The sequence below is a fragment of the Panthera leo genome, chromosome E1, assembly GCF_018350215.1.
Source record: "Panthera leo isolate Ple1 chromosome E1, P.leo_Ple1_pat1.1, whole genome shotgun sequence".
In the NCBI taxonomy this organism is placed as follows: domain Eukaryota; kingdom Metazoa; phylum Chordata; class Mammalia; order Carnivora; family Felidae; genus Panthera; species Panthera leo.
Window position 1 is genome coordinate 19,960,357 of NC_056692.1, and position 18,006 is coordinate 19,978,362.

The following is an 18,006-nucleotide window of genomic DNA, read 5'->3' on the forward strand; positions in this document are numbered from 1 at the left end:
GCAATGAGCCTGGAACTGGAATAAGAGGAGCCAAGGAAGCGAGTAAGCCCAAACAAGGCCCAAGCGCGCTACCTCAAGAAAACAGGCTTTCTAGAATTTTGGTCCGGATGCCTGTTGGGTAATGTGCTTTCAGCCAGCAGGGAGCGGTACGGAGCCAGCGGCACAGTTCTGCATTGCAATAGCGATTTGAAAATCGCTAGGGGTCACTCAACTTTGAGCGTTAGAATCATCTCGGGGAGGTTTTTAAGAATACCGGCGCCGGCGCCGAGCTTCCCCCTAGACGATGAAATCAGACTCTTTGGGAGTGGAGCCCCAACATCGGTATTTTTAAAGAGCTCCCCAGCTATGTGCACCGGGTAGTCTTTAATTCTTTACTACTTGGAGGCTGGATGACATCCAGTGGGTGCATTCTCACAAACAAGTTCTTGACTCGAACCCTCTCTTTCTTCTCGCAAGAGTTGTCGGGGTTACGTTTTAACGGGCCTGGGTGGGGGTGGGGGGGTGGCGGGGCAGGCATCAAGCTAAAGGGTCTCTAGGACATCAGCGTTTCCTAGCGCTCGGGAGGAGCTGATCTCCACGCGCAGGTGGCTGTGACTCAGGCCAGCTCGGCCCTAGGGCGACGCTCGCTGGGCGGGGGAGGGCCGAGGTCCGCTCTCAGCGGGACCGAAGTCAGGAAAAATGGGTGGACCCAGGCGGGGAGTGGAAGGTCGAGGGAGCAGCGGAAGGAGACGACGACGCGGGCGGGCGGGCGGTCCCCGACGCGGCCCCGACTTCCGCGGCCCGGCGCCTGGGGGCGGCCTGGTCACCATGGCGGGCCTGGACCCCGGCCTGGCTATCCCCGTGTGGCTGGCCGAGGACGACCTGGGCTGCATCATCTGTCAAGGGCTGCTCGCCTGGCCCGCCACCCTGCCCTGCGGCCACAGCTTCTGCCGCGACTGCCTGAAGGGCCTGTGGGCCGCCGGCAGCCCCGGCCGCCGGCGCTCCTGCCCCACCTGCCGCGAGGGCGCCGCGCAGCCTCCGCAGCTGCGGAAGAACACGCTGCTGCAGGAGCTGGCCGACAAGTACAGCCGGGCGCTGCGCGAGCTGAAGGAAGCCCCCGGCGCCGCTCCCGCCCGGGGAGCCGCCGCCGGCGCCGCGCCCGAGCCCGCGCGCCCGCCCCCGCGCCGCGCCGCCCAGCTGCCGGTAGGGAGGCGGACCCGCGCCGCCGTCGCGCCCCTCGGCCCCGCGCGCCTGCCCGCGGCCCCCCGCTCTCCCCCCTGCCCCGGCCCGCCTGCTCTCACCCTGGGCCCTCCCGCTCTCGGGGCGGTGCGGACAAGTACACGCACGCTGGGAAAAAGCCGCCTCCTGACAGCCCGGCCGCTCTAGCTGCTCCTCAGCACGTTGCCACTTCTTTCCAGTCTTTCCGCAGTCTGTCTCTTTGAACATTTTTATACTGGGGTAAGATTCAGCCCAAGACCGGTCCGTCTAACCATTTTTTAAAAATGTTCAGTGGCGTTAGTTATATCCACAGTGATGGGCAACTATCACTTTCTGTTTCCAGAATGTCAGCACCACAAACACTCTGGCACCCCTTAAGCAGTAACTTCTCATTCCATCTCCCTGCAGTTCCTGGTAACGTCTGGTCTGTTTTTTGTCTCTATCATTTGCCTACTCTAGGTATTTCATATACGTGGGATCATATAATATTTGTCCCCTTGTGTCTGGCTCCTTCCACTTCCCGTAGTGTTTTCAGGGTTCCTTCATGTTGTAGCGTGCACCTGAATCTTACTCCTTTTTGTGGCTGAATAATATTCCATTGCGTGTATGGACCACATTTTGTTTATCCATTTGTACACGGATGGCCGCTTGGATTGTTTCTACCTTCTGATTATTGTGAGTCGTGATGCACTGAACACTGGTGTCCAAGTAACCCAGCCCTTCTTCTCCGTTCTTTTGGGTAAATACCTAGGAGTGGACTTGCGGGTTTGTACGGGAATTCTGTTGAACTTACTGAGGAACACAGCCAAACCATTTTCTACAGCAGCAACATTTTACATTCCATTGGCAACATCCTGATGTTTCCACATCCTTGCCAACATTTGTTGGCAAAATAACAACATTTGTTATTTTTCATTTTATTTTTATTCCCCTCTCCCTCCTGCCACTTTGTTTTTAGTATACCTTTCCTGTTAGGCATGAAGTCCTAGTGGGATCTGCATTTCCCGAATGATTAATGATGTTGACTGATCATCTTTTCATGGGCTTATTGCTAATTTATGTATCTTCGTTGGAGAAATGTTTATTCAGGTCCTTTGACTGTTTTTTGTTTTTGTTTTTGTTTTTAATTGGGTTGTCTTTGGGCGCCTGGGTGGCTCAGTCAGTTAAGCGCTGGACCCGGTTAAAGCTCACATCAAGATCTCACAGTTTGTGAGTTCAAGCCTGGGGTCGGGCTCTGTGCTTACAGTTCGGGATTCTTTTTCTCTCCCTCTTTCTCTGCCCCTCCCCTGCTCTCACACACACTCTGTCTCAAAATAAATAAATAACTTAAAAAAATTTGGGTTGTCTTTTTCTTGTGGAGTGTTAGCAATTCTTTATAAATTCTGGATATTAAGCCCTTATCAGGTATATGACTTGCAAATATATTCCCCCATCTCGTGGGTTGCCTTTTTACTTTCTTGCTAATGTCCCCTGATGCACACACATTTTAAGTTTTGCTGATGTCCAGTGTATCTATTTCTTCTTTTATTGTTCTTGTTTCTGGTGTCGTATCTAAATCCACCACCAAATTCTGAGTTAACGAAGATTTATCCCCGTATATTCTCCTGAGAGTTTTATGGTAATAAGGCTTGTTTTGAGGTTGCTGACCCATTTTGAGTTCGTCTTTCTATATGGCATGAGGTAGGGGTCCAACTTTATTCCGTTGCATGTGAAAATCTAGCTGTCCCAATACCGTTTGTTGAAGAGAGTGTTTTTCTCCATTGAGTGAACTTGGAACCCTCATAAAAAATCAGTTGGCCATAGATGAATGGGTTTATTGCTAGACTCCTAATTCTAGTCCATTAGGTTTTTTTTTTGGGGGGGGGGGGCGGGGGAATCTATCCCTATGTCAGTACCACATTGTTTTGATTAATATAGTTTTGTAATAAATTTTGAAATCAGGAAGTGTAAGTCTGTCTGACCCTGTTCTTTTTCAAGATTGTTCTGGCTCTCCCTGCAATTCCATATGAATTTGAAAATTGATGTTATCATTCTGCAAACAAGGCTGTTGGAATTTTGAGAGGGATTGTGTTGAGTATGACATCTTTAACAATATTAAGTCTTCTTCCAAAAACATGGAATGTGTTTCCATTTATTTAGGTCTTCTTAACTTTCTTTCAGTGAAGCTCTGTAGTTTTCAAAAATAGAAGTTATTTCATCTCCTTGGTTAAATATATTCCTAGGTATTTTCATCCTTTTAGGTACTGTTATACATGCAGTTGGGTTCTTAATTTCTTTTTTTGATTGCTCACTGCAGGGGTATAAAAACACTATTTTTTGTGTGTTGATCTTGCGCCTTTCAACGTTGCTGAATTCGTTTACTAGCTCTAGTAGCTTTCTTGTGTATTTTATTTATAAGATCTTTAGGATTTTATTTATAAGATCATGTCATGTGAGTAGAGAGCATCTTTTCTTCTTTTCCAGTTGGGATGCCTTTTTTTTTTTTTTTTAATGTTTATTTTTGAGAGAGAGTGAGCGAGCACACAGGTGCATGTACAGGGGAGTGGCAGAGGGAGAGGGAGACAGAGAATCCCAAGCAGGCTCTGTACTGTCAGCTCACAGCTAGACATGGGGCTCAACCTCAAGAACTATGAGATCATGACCTGAGCCGAAATCAAGAGCCAGATGCTTAACCCACTGAGCCACCCAGGCACCCGATAGGTGCCTTTTATTTCTTGTCTAATTGCTCCGGCTAAAATTTCCAGTACAATGTCAGGTAGCAGAGGTGCAATCAAGCATGCTTGTTTTGTTCCCGCTCTTAGAGCCTTAGTCCCGCTCTTAGTCTTTCACCATTGAGTGTGATGTTAGTTGTGGATTTCTCATAAACTCCCTTTATTATGTTGAGGAATTTCCTTTCTATTCCTGGTTTTCTGAGTGTTTTAATCATGAAAGGGTGTTGGATTTTGTCAAATGCCTTGTCTGCATCAAATGAAAAGATTATGTGGTTTTTATCCCTTCATTCTATTAATGTGGTATATCACACTGGTTGTTTTTCTTAAGTTGTACCACTTTGCACTCCTGGGATAAATTCCACTTGATCGTGGTGTATTATTCTTTTAATACGCCACTGGACTTAGTTTGCTAGTATTTTGTTAAGGGCTATTGGTCTGTGATTTTCTTGTGATGTGTTTGTCTAGCTTTGGCAACAGGGTTATACTGGCCTCACTGAGGAGTTAGGAAACATTCCCTCCTCTTCTATGTTTTGGAAGACTTTGAGAAGGACTCTTGTTAATTCTTCTTTAAGCATTTGGTAGAATTCACCAGTGAAGCCATCTGGTCCTAGATTTTTCTTTGTTGGGATTTTGATTACTGATTCAATCTCTTTATTTGTTATACCTCTGTTGACATTTTTCTGTTTATTTTTAAGTCAGTTTAGGTAATTTGTGTTTCTAGGAGTTTATCCATTTCATGTAAGTTATCTAATTTGTTGGCATAATAAGTTCATAATATTCTCTTAAATTTTATTCTGTAAGGTCAGTAGTAATGTCTCCACTTTGCTTTCTTTCTGATTTTGGTCATTTATGTTTCGTCTTTCTTTTTCTTTATCAGTCTAGCTAAAGATTAGTCAGTTTGTTGATTTTTTTCAAAGAACCAACTTTTGTTTCATTCATATCTCTATTGGTTTTACATTCTCCATTTTATTTATCTCCCATAATCTTTATTATTTCCTTCCTTCTGTTAGCTTTGGGTTTGGTTTGCCCTTTTTTTCCCCTGGTTCCTCAAGGTATAAATAAATGTAAGTGATTGATTTGAGATCCTTCTTCTTTTTTAATGCAGGAATTTACAGTTATAAATTTCCCTCTGAGCCTTTTCCAGAGTTCTGACATAATTGCTTTTGACAGTGTCTGTTCTGTGATGTTTCTATGTGGAGGGAACACAAAGTATATTTATATTTATATTTATATTTATATTTATATTTATATTTATATTTATATTTATATTTATATTTTTATTTTTATTTTTATTTTTATTTATATGTTTATTTATATGTTTATATTTATATGTTTATTTATATGTTTATTTATTTTGAGAGAGAGAAAGCATGTGAGTGGAGAGGGACAGAGAGAGGGGGAGAGAGAATCCCAAGCAGGCTCTGTGCTGTCAGTGCAGAGTCCGACGTGGGGCTCAATCTCATGACCATGAGATCATAACCTGAGCTGAAGTAAAGAATTGGACACTTAACAGACTGAGCCACCCAGGTGCCCCAGAGGGATGTCAGGCTTCTTGGAGATGCAGAAGGTCCTGGGTTAATTTCAGATTTTGAGGTTCCAACATGATTTAAAAAAGAAAAGTATCAGAACAAAGTTATAAAAACTGGTTTATTGACAGTTGGATGATGAACACTGTGTATTTCTGTGACTTGACATAGGACCCCTTGTGGAGGGAATGCAATTCCAGACTTCATCCTTTGAAGTCTGAGCCCATCCTGCCTCTGATGAGGGTCTTGAGGTTGTTCCAGAATGTTGGCTGCAGAACTTACTTCCACTCCCAGCCAGGCCGCTGAGCAAATCAAGGTCTTTAAGTGGGGTTGTTTAGCGCTCTAGTTTGAATGTTGCCTTAAATGTATAGGGCGTCAGGGGTGCCTGGGTGGCTCAGTGAGGTAAGCGTCTGACTTCGGCTCAGATCATGATATCACGGTTCATGGGTTCAATCCCCGCGTTGGGCTCTGCACTGGAGCGTGCTTCAGATTCTATGTCTCCCTCTCTCTCTGCCCCTCCCTTGCTTGTGCTCTGTCTCTCTCTCTCTCAAAAGTAAATAAACATTAAAAATTTTTAAAAATGTACAGGACATCAATAACCAAACAAAAGGAGCTTACATCTGTGCATCACTTGAAAGTTTCCTCAATCCCTGCACAATGATCAGTTAGGTTGAGTCTCTGCACCGTTTAAGAGGAGAAGGAGGAAGGGTCACTTTTACCTTGAAAGGAGTGGTAAGGACACAGGATGATTCTGGTGACACTGGACCTTAAACCTCTCTAGTTTGATTCCTTCCACTGCCCCTGTCACCTTGCTGGCTGCACCCACCCTGCCAAATCTCCAGGCTCTCCGTTTCCTCTCTGACCTCCTCTGCAGAATGACCCCTCTCATCCCTTCACGCTTCACTCTCACCACCCCCCACCCCACTCCTGTGGATGGTCTCTGTTTCCCTGTTATGGCCGCCAAATGATCAGTAGGCACGCAAAAGGTCTAGGAAGTGTACCTCCTTGTCCTCTGGACATCTTCGTCACCTACTTGCCTGCTTCCTTTATCCGGTGTTTACAACTTCCCTGTCTGGAGCTGCTTCCTGGTCCAGCTTTGTGTTCTTCTTTGTTCTTTTAAAGGCGGCGGCACAGAAGAGCATCACAGAAGCTGGGCATGAGCTGGAAGAGTTGGTGGAACAGCTTGTAGACCTTGTCAGGAGTCTTCAGAGTCAGACACACCTCCCGGAGCCCGGACCAGACAATGAAGGGAGCACCCAGAGCTTGGTAGGCACCCAGCCAGGAGGGGGAAAGGGTGTGCCGGGGGCAGGGCTAGGGACAGCTTCCAATTGGAGCAACATGAACGTGTTTGGAAGTTGAAGGATGCAGTAAGTCTTCATCTGTTACCATTTTCCTACTGTCAAACATGTTTGAGCAGAAGCGTGGAATGCTGGAGGCAAGGCGGGGGAGCTTCTGGTGGGTCAGGTTCCATCCTTAGCCCTGTACCTAACCAGCTCTGAGATCCCCAGTGACCTCTGTGCAAATCCTGCAGATAGTCTCGTCCTCATCTTCACTGACCTTTCAGCAGTCTTTGGCCACACCTTCATTCCTGAAGCTTCCTCAGCTTCTAGGACAGGATTGTTCTGACCTTCTCCTGTTTCTCTCTGGCTGGCGTCTTCTCCGTCTGTCTTGCAGGCTCACTCTCTTTTCCTCTCCTCAGCAATGAAGTGCCCAGATTCCTCAAGGCTGACTTGTACATTGCTTTTTCTTCCCCCTGCGTGGTCTTTCCCACACCATGGCTTTAATTACCACCCTGTGAACACCGTAGCTCCAGCCTGGACCTTTCTCTGAGCTATGGTCTGATATCTTCCTTCTCACCTTTTCCTCTTGGTATCTCAAAGGTACACCGTACTTAAAGTGCCCCAAACTGGGGTGCCTGGGTGGCTCAGTTGGTTAAGCACAGCACAGAGCCTGCTTCAGATCCTCTGTCCGCTTCTCTCTCTCTGCCCCTCCCCGCTTCAAAAATAAATAAATAAACTTATAAAAAAATGTCCCAAACTGTTTCCATCTCAATGACTGGGCCTGTTATATCCTTCTAAGTGTACAAGCCAGAAACCTGGGAATCATGTCACCCCTTCCCTCACCAGCCTAAACATCCCTAGAATCTATTGACTACTCTTGAGCTTTCTGGAGACATCTCTGATCAAAGCCTCTGATCATTTCTTGCCTAGATTGCTGCAATAATTAATTACTCCACTCTGTTCGCACTGGTCTGCTCTCCTCATGGTCCTCTCAAACACAAATCTGATTTACAACATCTCCAGCGCCATCTGTTTGTGGGGGATTAAGACTCAAATCCCAGCAGTCCTCACAGAACCAACAGGGACCTGTGGGACTCCTGCCCTTGTCTGCCTCTCCTGTCTCTTTCCATCTGGGTCCCCTCACCCTCCTCACCCTGGGGCTCTTCAAGCTGCAGCCACCGTGGTCCACATCAGTACCTCCAGGGTGTCGTGCTTCTTCCCACCAGCAGGGTGCGCTCCATGGAATGTTCTTCTTTCACTCTGCCACCTAGGTAATGCCTGCTCATCCTTCAGACCCAGCTAGATCATCACTTTCCGGGAGAAACCTTCACTGATTTCCTCGAACAAGTCTCCCTGTTAGAGAAGCCCTTATGACTTCATTTGTAACAGTTATCACAAGTTGGAACTTGATAATGATTGGTGCCATAATTTATTCCTGTTTGTTCTCCCACTTCCCCTACCCTGGATTCTAAGCTTCATTAGGGTAGAGACCTTGATGGCTTTTGTTCTTTTGTTCACTCTTGTATCCTCAGGCCTACCACAGTGCTGGACACATAGTTAGGTGTTCAACAAATGCTCATTGAAGGAGTGAATACACGGGTCTTCAGGGATGCAAGGTGTTGGGGGGAGAAAAGCCTGAGGGTCTGACTTCCCCCCTTGGCATTGCTGCTGGCTTGTATTCTGACCTTGGGCAAAAAGAGCTCTGGTATAAAAAAGCGCTCAAGTAGGGGCTCCTGGGTGGCTCAGTTGGTTAAGCATCTGACTTCGGCTCAGGTCATGATCTCGTGGTTCATGGGCTCAAGCCCTTCATTGGACTCTTTGTTGACAGCCCGGAGCCTGGAACCTGCTTCGGATTCTGTGTCTCCCTCTTTTTCTGCCACTCCCCTGCTAATGCTCTGTCTCTGTCTCTCTCTCTCTCTCTCTGTCTCTCTCTCAAAAAAATAAATAAACATTAAAAAAAAGTGCTCAAGTGATGGGAAAATGCAGGTCGATAAAATTCACTGTGGCAATTTAGTTCACCTCCATGAGGTGTAACTGTAACTTCTTTTTGTATTTATTATTATTATTATTTTTAATTTTATTTTTTAAATTTACATCCAAATTAGTTAGCATATAGTGCAACAATGATTTCAGGAGTAGATTCCTTAATGCCCCCTACCCATTTAGCCCATCCCCCCTCCCACAACCCCTCCTGTAACCCTCAGTTTGTTCTCCATATTTATGAGTCTCTTCTGTTTTGTCCCCCTCCCTGTTTTTATATTATTTTCGATTTCTTTCTCTTATGTTCATCTGTTCTATGTCTTAAAGGCCTCATATGAGTGATGTAACTTCTTTTTTTATTAAAAAAATTTTTTTCAACGTTTTTTATTTATTTTTGGGACAGAGAGAGACAGAGCATGAACGGGGGAGGGGCAGAGAGAGAGGGAGACACAGAATCGGAAACAGGCTCCAGGCTCCGAGCCATCAGCCCAGAGCCTGACGCGGGGCTCGAACTCACGGACCGCAAGATCGTGACCTGGCTGAAGTCGGACGCTTAACCGACTGCGCCACCCAGGCGCCCCAGTAACTTCTTTTTTTAAATGGGAATAGCAAACCCACCTTGGAAGGTTGTTTTAAAAATTAGAAGTAAGCCGTGGAAAGTACTCAGTCCAATGGGCCTGCTACTTTATGAGTGGTAAGAAGAGTGGGATATGCAAATAGGATATGCAAAGTTGGGAAGGAAAGTCAGGGACCAAAGGTGGGAAGGTGGGAGCAAATGGGAGGCTGTGTTGGGGAATGACAGGTTAAAGACAATCAGGGAGCATAGATTAGAGGCCTGAGAGAGCTGGGAGGACCTGGATGGCAGCAACATGTCTATGCTGGCTCTTGAGAAGAGAGATGATATAATGGTAGCTTCTTGGAGAAGATTATTCTGGCCTCTGAAGCTTATCTTGGTGACTATCTGTATTATTTATTTTGTAAAGCCCCTATAGGATGGGCTTACAAATTTTAATACTTTTTTTGGTATTACTTAAGAAATCCATGTTTATTGTAGAAAATACTAGAAAATACACAAGCAGTTTTTTTTTTTTTTAAATTTTTTTTTTCAACGTTTTTTATTTATTTTTGGGACAGAGAGAGACAGAGCATGAACGGGGGAGGGTCAGAGAGAGAGGGAGGCACAGAATCAGAAGCAGGCTCCAGACTCTGAGCCATCAGCCCAGAGCCCGACGCGGGGCTCGAACTCACGGACCGCGAGATCGCGACCTGGCTGAAGTCGGACGCTTAACCGACTGCGCCACCCAGGCGCCCAACAAGCAGTTTAAAGAAAGCAAATGAGGGGCGCCTGGGTGGCTCAGTCGATTAAGTGTCCAACTTCTGCTCAGGTCATGATCTCGTGGTTCGTGAGTTTGAGTCCCGTGTCAGGGTCTGTGCTGATGGCTCAGAGCCTAGAGCCTGTTTCAGATTCTATTTCTCCCTTTCTGTTTGCTTCTCCCCTATTCTTGCTCTCTCTCTCTCTCTCAAAAATAAATAAACATTAAAAAATTTTTTTAAAAGCAAAGAAAATGAACATCACCCATAACCCCACCACCCAGAAATAACCACTCTTTAATATTTTTGCTGCCCTTTGTATTCTTCCAGATTCCTTTCAAGGCATGTGGTCTGAGGGCCTAATTATGTTTTGAAAAATTTGTGAGGGGGCACATAGAGAATTAGAGACGGCAGAATCAGAATATGCTATTTGATGCATACCTTAAGAGACTTGAATTAATTAATTTATTTTGGATGATTCATCAATAGTCTTTCCTTGGTTTCTTCAAAGCTTGTGACTCCCCACACACCCGAAAGAAAACTGAGAGACATTCTGCATGACTTAGAAGAAATCCGGGAAAAATTACGGGAAAACTTGACATGGAAAGAGGCCCTTGAAGAACAACCACAGGGTAAGGTGATTTTATTTTGTGGAGTATTAAATATGGAAGTTGGGGGAAATGACAGAGTGTTCCAGGGCTTTGTTTTTGGGGGATAGGATCCCAGAGCCCAGCTGTGTTATTCCTGTGCTGCTGTAAATGAGGAAAGAGTGGGCTGAGGTGTTTTTGTGGCTGGATATGTTTTTTGGATATGACTGGCGGTATGATGTAACACAGGCCTTTAAAAAATAGAAACTCATTTTCCGAGACCTATACATCCAGAACCTAGACCTGATTTTGCTAGCTTACTGCTCATCTGTGTTATCTACCTGAGGAGATTCAGAAATAGGCTGTTTTTTTGGGGGGTCTGGGTGGGTCAGTCGTTTGAGTGACCAACTCTTGGTTTCAGCTCAGGTCATGCTGTCGCGCTCTGTCTCCCTCTCTCTCTGCCCCTCCTCTACTTGTGCTGTTTCTGTCTCAAAATAAATAAATAAACTTTTTTTAAAAATTAAAAAAAGGAAATAAGCTGCTTTTTATGTTTATTAAATATCTTTGATAACAAAGCATACGATTTTGTAAATCATCCTTGATAAGTTCTATTAACATATCATCTCTGGTGAGTGTGCTAATAATAAACAGTAAAAACATAGAAAGGAACCTTTCTGTTTGACTTTGTACATTCTCTGTTGTAACCCTAGTCATGACTGAAGAACTGTTAGTTCACGCCTGTCCCTTAGACATTAGCTCTGGGCTCCCTCTCTTCTGCCTCCTGGTCTGGCCACTGCCAGCTTTATATGCTTTAGGGACATGTCTCTTATAACGACTTTTATATTCAAATGATCTTGCTCTGCTTAAAAAGTTATTTTAAAAAATTAAAAAAATGTTTTTTAATGTTTATTTATTTTTGAGAGACAGAGAGAGACAGAGCGTGAGTGGGGGAGGGGCAGAGAGAGAGAGAAAGACCCAGAATCTGAAGAGGCTCCAGGCTCTGAGCTGTGAGCACAGAGCCGGATGCGGGGCTCGAACTCACAAGCCTTGAGATCATGACCTGAGCTGAAGTCAGACGCTTAACTGACTGAGCCACCCAGGTGTCCCTAAAAAAATTTTTTTTAAATGTTTATTTATTTTTGAGAGAGAGAGAGCATAAGTGGGTGAGGGGCAGAGAGAGAGGGAGACACATAATCCGAAGCAGGCTCCAGGCTCTGAGCTGTCAGCACAGGGCCCAATGTGGGGCTTGAACCCACAAACCACAAGATCATGACCTGAGCCAAAGTCGGAAGCTTAACCTACTGACCTACCCAGGCGCTCCAGAAAGTTATTTTGTATTTAGGTGGAGAAACATGATCCCTTGGGAGAAGTTTCTCAAGGAAACCAGTTAGAGCAATTATCTGAGAAATAAGTGTCCTCTTGGCTCCTGTGCACCCCTAAGTTTAGATTAGGTTCCTTAATGATCTTATTTACTCACATAAATTTAAAATCAGAATTTTAGTAGTACCTGGCTGGCTCAGTCGGTGGAGCAGGTGACTCTTGATCTTGGGGTTGTGAGTTCAAGGCCCAAGTTGGGTGTAGAGATTACTTAAAAATAAAATCTTCAAGTAATTAATTAATTAAAATGTTTAAATTTTGGCATTAAATTTAAAATTTTTAATTCAGCAATCAAAACAATACAAAAGCACACAGTGAAGGTCTCCTTCCCACCCTTGCCCAATTTGCCTATTGCAGTTTCAGTTAACTGCTTGTAGTAGTTTCTTGAGTGCCCGTTCAGAATTTACTTACACAAAGTAACATTTTAAAGCACTTATGGCATTCGGTGGGGAGGTCATGGATATTCTGGGTGTCAGAGTGATGCCCTGAAACGGTATTAGCTAATTTATTTGATACATGTGCATCTAACCCTTCCTATGTGCCTGGTACTATGCTTGGTGCTTAGAACATAAAGATGAACAAGGTCTCTACCAGTGTTAGAAATAAGTCCAGCATCCCAATCAGTGGAGGGACATGGAGACTTGGAGCATGGCGAAGCCAGGCTTTAATCAATGTTCTTACAAGAGCAGGTGTCTGATGGACAGGCACACTGAGGGCAGTTACAGCAGACAATTTATCTCCTGGCGTGCAGGTCCCTCCCCTGATTCCTCATTGGCTAAGTACTACAGAGGTTACAGCCTTACCCGGATGGCACCTATGCCCATGTCAGGCAAAAAGTAGTCTGATTGGAACAAATGTACATTCCCTGAGGTGACGCAGAGACTTTCAGTCCCTCATCCCTTTGTTCTTGGGTGCATGCTCATTGCAAAGCCTGCGAAAATAAGCCCATGAAATGGAGAGGGGAAGAAGAACCAGGACGTGAAGTGTCTAAGGGTTTGGGACTCCATGGTGTGTGTGTGTGTGGGGGGGGGGTGGGGATGGGGAGGGAGGTCATACATATTTCCAATAGGTTGTAAACCTATTTTAATGAGACAGCACAGCTTCTATTTGGTGTTTCTGAAAATGAATCATCTCCCTTACTTCTCACACCAGCAAGGAGCTTAAATCTTACCAGGGACACAGGCAGTAAAAAAAGCTCACTGTGAGAACATGGGGCTGAACATAAGGATGTGGGAAACATGGGGCGCCTGGGTGGCTCAGTCGGTTAAGCATCCAACTTCAGCTCAGGTCATGATCTCACAGTCTGTGAGTTCGAGCCTGGTGTCGGGCTCTGTGCTGACAGCTCAGAGCCTAGAGCCTGCTTCTGATTCGGTGTCTCTCTTTCTCTCTGCCCCTCCCCTGCTCGTGCTCTGTCTCTCTCTCTCTCTCTCTCAAAAATAAATAAACATTGAAAAAAGATTTTTTTTTAATGATTTGGGAAACAAAGGTAACTTACAGCCCACTGACAAGTCCTGAAACAAGCAGAGTGACCTTCCTCTGGGAGTTCAGCTGCCTCCATGCTGACACTTTGCTAGGGGCAAAAGGCAGTCTTAGCTTAACATTATCCCAACCCTCCAGGAGCCTATAAGTCTACTTTAACATATGGGACATTTAACATTCCTTTGGAAACCTCCTTTATCTCTGTCCCCCCAATTATATGTTAGCAGTCATCCTCCAAGCATAAGGAGCATGATAATACATCTGAAGGGTTTCATGACTGAGGTTTTGCTAGACAGTAATGACTTTTTCCTAACAACAGCTAGGTCTCTCAAGGTCCTACAAACCTTGCTTCCAAAATTCCTTAGAGACTTACTCTATCCCTAACCCCCTCCCAACTTGAAGGTATATAGTCAGCCACCCCTCACAACCCACGTACAGCTCTTTCTGCCCATGGGTCCTGTCCCCGAGCTTTAATGAAACCACCTTTTTGCACTGAAAATGTCTCAAGAATTCTTTCTTGACCATTCGCTCTGAACCCCACCATTTCCACATCAATACCTGAGCTGGATGTCCTGTCTGATTCAAGTCTGACACTACAAAAAAGTTCTGTGCCCTGATCACGATGTTTGAATAATTCTATTTGCCTTTTTTTTTTTGATAAGACTTTTTCCCCTTCCCAATGTTTTGATTCCTTAGTGGAACTCCAAGAAGGTCCATCTTCCTCTGCATGCCCGCTGCCTGACCACAGTCACCCTGCCCCCACGAGGACCTCCTGGTTTGCTCAGTGTAAGTATGTAGTCTGCTTAAAACTTGGCTTTGGCCTGGGGCACCTGGGTGGCTTGGTCGGTGGAGTGTCCGACCCTGACCTGATTTTGGCTCAGGTCACAATCCCAGGGTTGTGGGATCGAGCCCCGTGTTCTGTGTTGGGCTCTGTGCCCAGAGTGGAGCCTGCTTAGGATTCTCTCTCTCTCCACCCCTCTCCCCTACTTGGGCTCCCTCCCTCTCTTTCAAAAAAGAATTAAACAACACAACACAAAACAAAACAAAGCAAAACAAAACTTGGGGGTCTGTCAGTCCACCTCCCAGCTGCTGGGCCTGTTTTCGGCTCAAAGGGGAGCTGATTACAAAGACAAAAGGGATGAAGACTCCCAAATTCCAGGCTAAAGTGGGGAAATAAAAGTTAAGATGTGAAGGGGGGATTGTTACTAGAACCATGATAGAAGACTGCAAATTGAGGTACCAATTTTAATGCCAGTGTAAGTAAACTTTATCACACTCAAAGATACAAAGCGTCTGGGTGGCTCAGTCGATTGGGCGTCTGACTTCGGCTCAGGTCATGATCTCGCCATTCTGGAGTTCGAGCCCCACGTTGGGCTTTGTGCTGACAGCTCAGACCCTGGAGCCTGCTTCTGATTCTGTGTCTCCTCTTCTCTCTCTGCCCCTTCCCAAATCACACTTTGTCTCTTTCTCTCTCTCTCTTTCTCAAAAATAAATAAACTTAAAGAAAAAAAAGCTACAAAGCTATATTTTGCTCTTAGGGTGAGAGCTAATCATATCCTTGTTCTTTTCCTCAGGGGCCATCAGTCCGACCTTTGACCTTCGGAGCCACTGCTGTAGTCTGGAGGTGTCCGAGGACTGCCGGGTGGTGACTGTATCTCGCTGCCCGCAGACCCATCTCTGGAGCCACGAGAGGTTTGTGACCTGCCAGGTCTTATGTTCCCAGGCCTTTTCTTCAGGGCAGCAGTACTGGGAAGTAGACACTCAGCACTGCAACAACTGGGCAGTTGGGGTGGCCTCCTGGGGGATGAGGCGCAACCAGACCCTGGGAAGGACCGAAGACTCCTGGTGTGTAGAGTGGAAGGGGACTGGCCAGCTCTCTGCATGGCACATGGTCAAGGAAACCATCCTGGGCTCTGACAGACCTAAGGTGGTGGGCATCTGGCTGGACCTGGAAGAGGGCAAACTTGCCTTCTATTCGGTGGCCAATCAGGAGACACTTCTGTACGAGTGCCCCATCTCTGCCTCCTCCCCTCTGCACCCTGCCTTCTGGCTGTATGGCTTAAATCCTGGAAACGCTCTGACTATAAGGCCAGTAAAGGTGTAAAGGTTCCCTGGGTCTTAAAACATGGTGATCTCCCGGTTTCTCCCTCTGGTTTCAAGTAGCTGGCAACTTCCCAAAGATCCCACTTCCAGAGTTAATGGGTGAGCAGAAAAGGGCTAACTGTAGGCTTGGGACATTGAAACTGCACATTCCCCAGAAAGCATTGACCCTTGACTGGCTCCTGGGAGGTAACCCCTAAGCCCTTGGGATATCCTGCCTGATAAGAGTGTCTGTTTACCTGAGGGCCTCGGGCCAGGAGCTATCACCTTGACCTCTGGAGGGGCTGGAGACTCTGCCTGGGTGCCTGACCCCCAGTAAAAGCCCTGGACTCCAAGGCTGGGGTGAGCTTCCCTGGTTGGCAATACTCCTTGTACATTGCCACACACTGTCGCTAACTGTCACTAGGAGAATTAACCTTGTCCTTGTGACTCCGCAGGGAGAGGATAGTTGATCTCTTGGCTCCTGCCCTGTGTGCTGTGCCTTTTACTACTGCTGATTTTAATCTGTATCCTTTCACTGTAATAAATTGTAACCAAGACTACAGTCACTTTGCTGAGTTCTCTGGGTGCTTCTAGTGAATCACTGAACCTGAGAGTGGTTTGAGGGACCCCCAACTCAGGGCAGATTATCAGTTGCTGTGTAATACCATGGCCACGAATGCAGTGGTTTTTTTTTTTTTTTTTTAAAGTTTATTTATTTTTGAGACAGAGAGAGACAGAGCATGAACGGGGGAGGGTCAGAGAGAGAGGGAGACACAGAATTGGAAGCAGGCTCCAGGCTCTGAGCCACCAGCCCAGAGCCCGACGCGGGGCTCGAACCCACAGACCGCGAGATCGTGACCTGAGCCGAAGTCGGACGCTTAACCGACTGAGCCACCCAGGCGCCCCACGAATGCAGTGGTTTTAAACAACACACAGCACCTCACAGTTTCTGTGAGGAGTGAGGCACAGTTTCTGTGCCAGGAGTCAGGGCACCATTGAGACAAGGCCTCTGCTTGGGGGGTCTCACAAGCTGCAGTCAAGGTGTGACCCAGCACTGTGGTGTCATCTGAGGCTCAACTGGGGAAGGATCTCCTTCCAGACTCACATGGTGGTTGGTAATATTCAGCTCCTCTTGGGTTGTCAGACTGAGGTCCTCAGTTTCTTGCTGGCTGTTGGCTGGGGACCACCCTCAGTTCCTCACCCCATGGGCCTCTGCAGTGTACCCCTCACGTCCTCAAAGCCAACAAGGAACAGAACATCTCCTAGCCAGATGGACTTTAAATCTTGTATAATATAATCACATACACATAACCACATACATCCTATTGCCTTTGCCTTATTCTGTTGATTAAAAACAAGTTGCAAGTCCTGCCCACACTCGAGGGGAAGGGATTAAACAGGGCAGGAATACCAGGAGGTGGGGGGTCATAGGGGACACCTGACAGTCTGGCCAGCATAGGGTGTCATTTCATTCTTGATTTCCCCTATTTTTTTTTTTAACGTTTTTATTTATTTTTGAGACAGAGAGAGACAGAGCATGAATGGGGGAGGGGCAGAGAGAGAAGGAGACACAGAATCGGAAGCAGGCTCCAGGCTCTGAGCCATCAGCCCAGAGCCCGACGCGGGGCTCGAACTCACGGACCACGAGATCGTGACCTGAGCCGAAGTCGGACGCTCAACCGACTGAGCCACCCAGGCGCCCTGGTTTCCCCTATTTTTAAAAGTCATTTTATTATATAACACAACAGATACAGAAAACCATAAAAGGGGTGCCTGGGTGGCTCAGTTGGTTAAGTGTCCTACTCTTGATTTCGGCTCAGGTCTTGATCTCACAGGTTCCTGAGTTCAAGCCCCACATTAGGCTCTGCACTGACAGTGTGGAGCCTACTTGGGATTCTTTCTCTCCCTCTCTCTCTCTCTCTCTGCCCCTCACTCTCAAGGTAAATAAAAGAAAACTCCATAATACATGTGGAATATAACAAATTATTATAAACACCCTTATTAAGTACACTTTAGGTCAAGAAATAAAACCTTCCTACCCACCCCAGAAGCTCCTTCACGTGCCTTATCCTGATCACACAGTCCTTCCTCTGCTTGAAAGGAATCTGACGTTTACAGTAATCACTTCCTTAAATTTCTTTATAGTGTTAGCACCCAAATAAACATCCCTGGCCACAAGAGTCGTGCCCATTAAAAAACAACAACAACAACAACAAAAACAACCAGATGTGTCTTTTTCTTAACAGCTTTGTTGAGATATAATTTACATACTATAAAACTCACCTATTGAAAGTATACAAAGCGGGGTGTCTGGCTGGCTCAGTTGGAAGATGTGCAACTCTTGATCTTGGGGTTGTGAGTTCAAACCCCATGTTGGGTGTAGAGATTACTTAAATAAATAAATAAATAAATAAATAAATAAATAAATAAATCTTTAAAAAAATAAAAAATAAAGTGTACAAATCAACCTTTACTA

The 18,006-nt window shown here is 45.9% G+C and overlaps 1 protein-coding gene across 1 annotated transcript; it reads left to right on the forward strand.

Moving 5' to 3' along the window:
• Nucleotides 1–776: 776 nt before the first annotated feature.
• Nucleotides 777–16,227, forward strand: RNF135 (ring finger protein 135). Its single transcript, XM_042916683.1, has 5 exons — nucleotides 777–1,182; nucleotides 6,557–6,700; nucleotides 10,517–10,637; nucleotides 14,145–14,234; nucleotides 15,023–16,227. Exons 1-5 carry the CDS (start codon nucleotides 808–810, stop codon nucleotides 15,550–15,552), a joined length of 1,260 nt encoding a protein of 419 aa, XP_042772617.1. The 5' UTR covers nucleotides 777–807; the 3' UTR covers nucleotides 15,553–16,227.
• The last annotated feature ends 1,779 nt before the right edge of the window (nucleotides 16,228–18,006 follow it).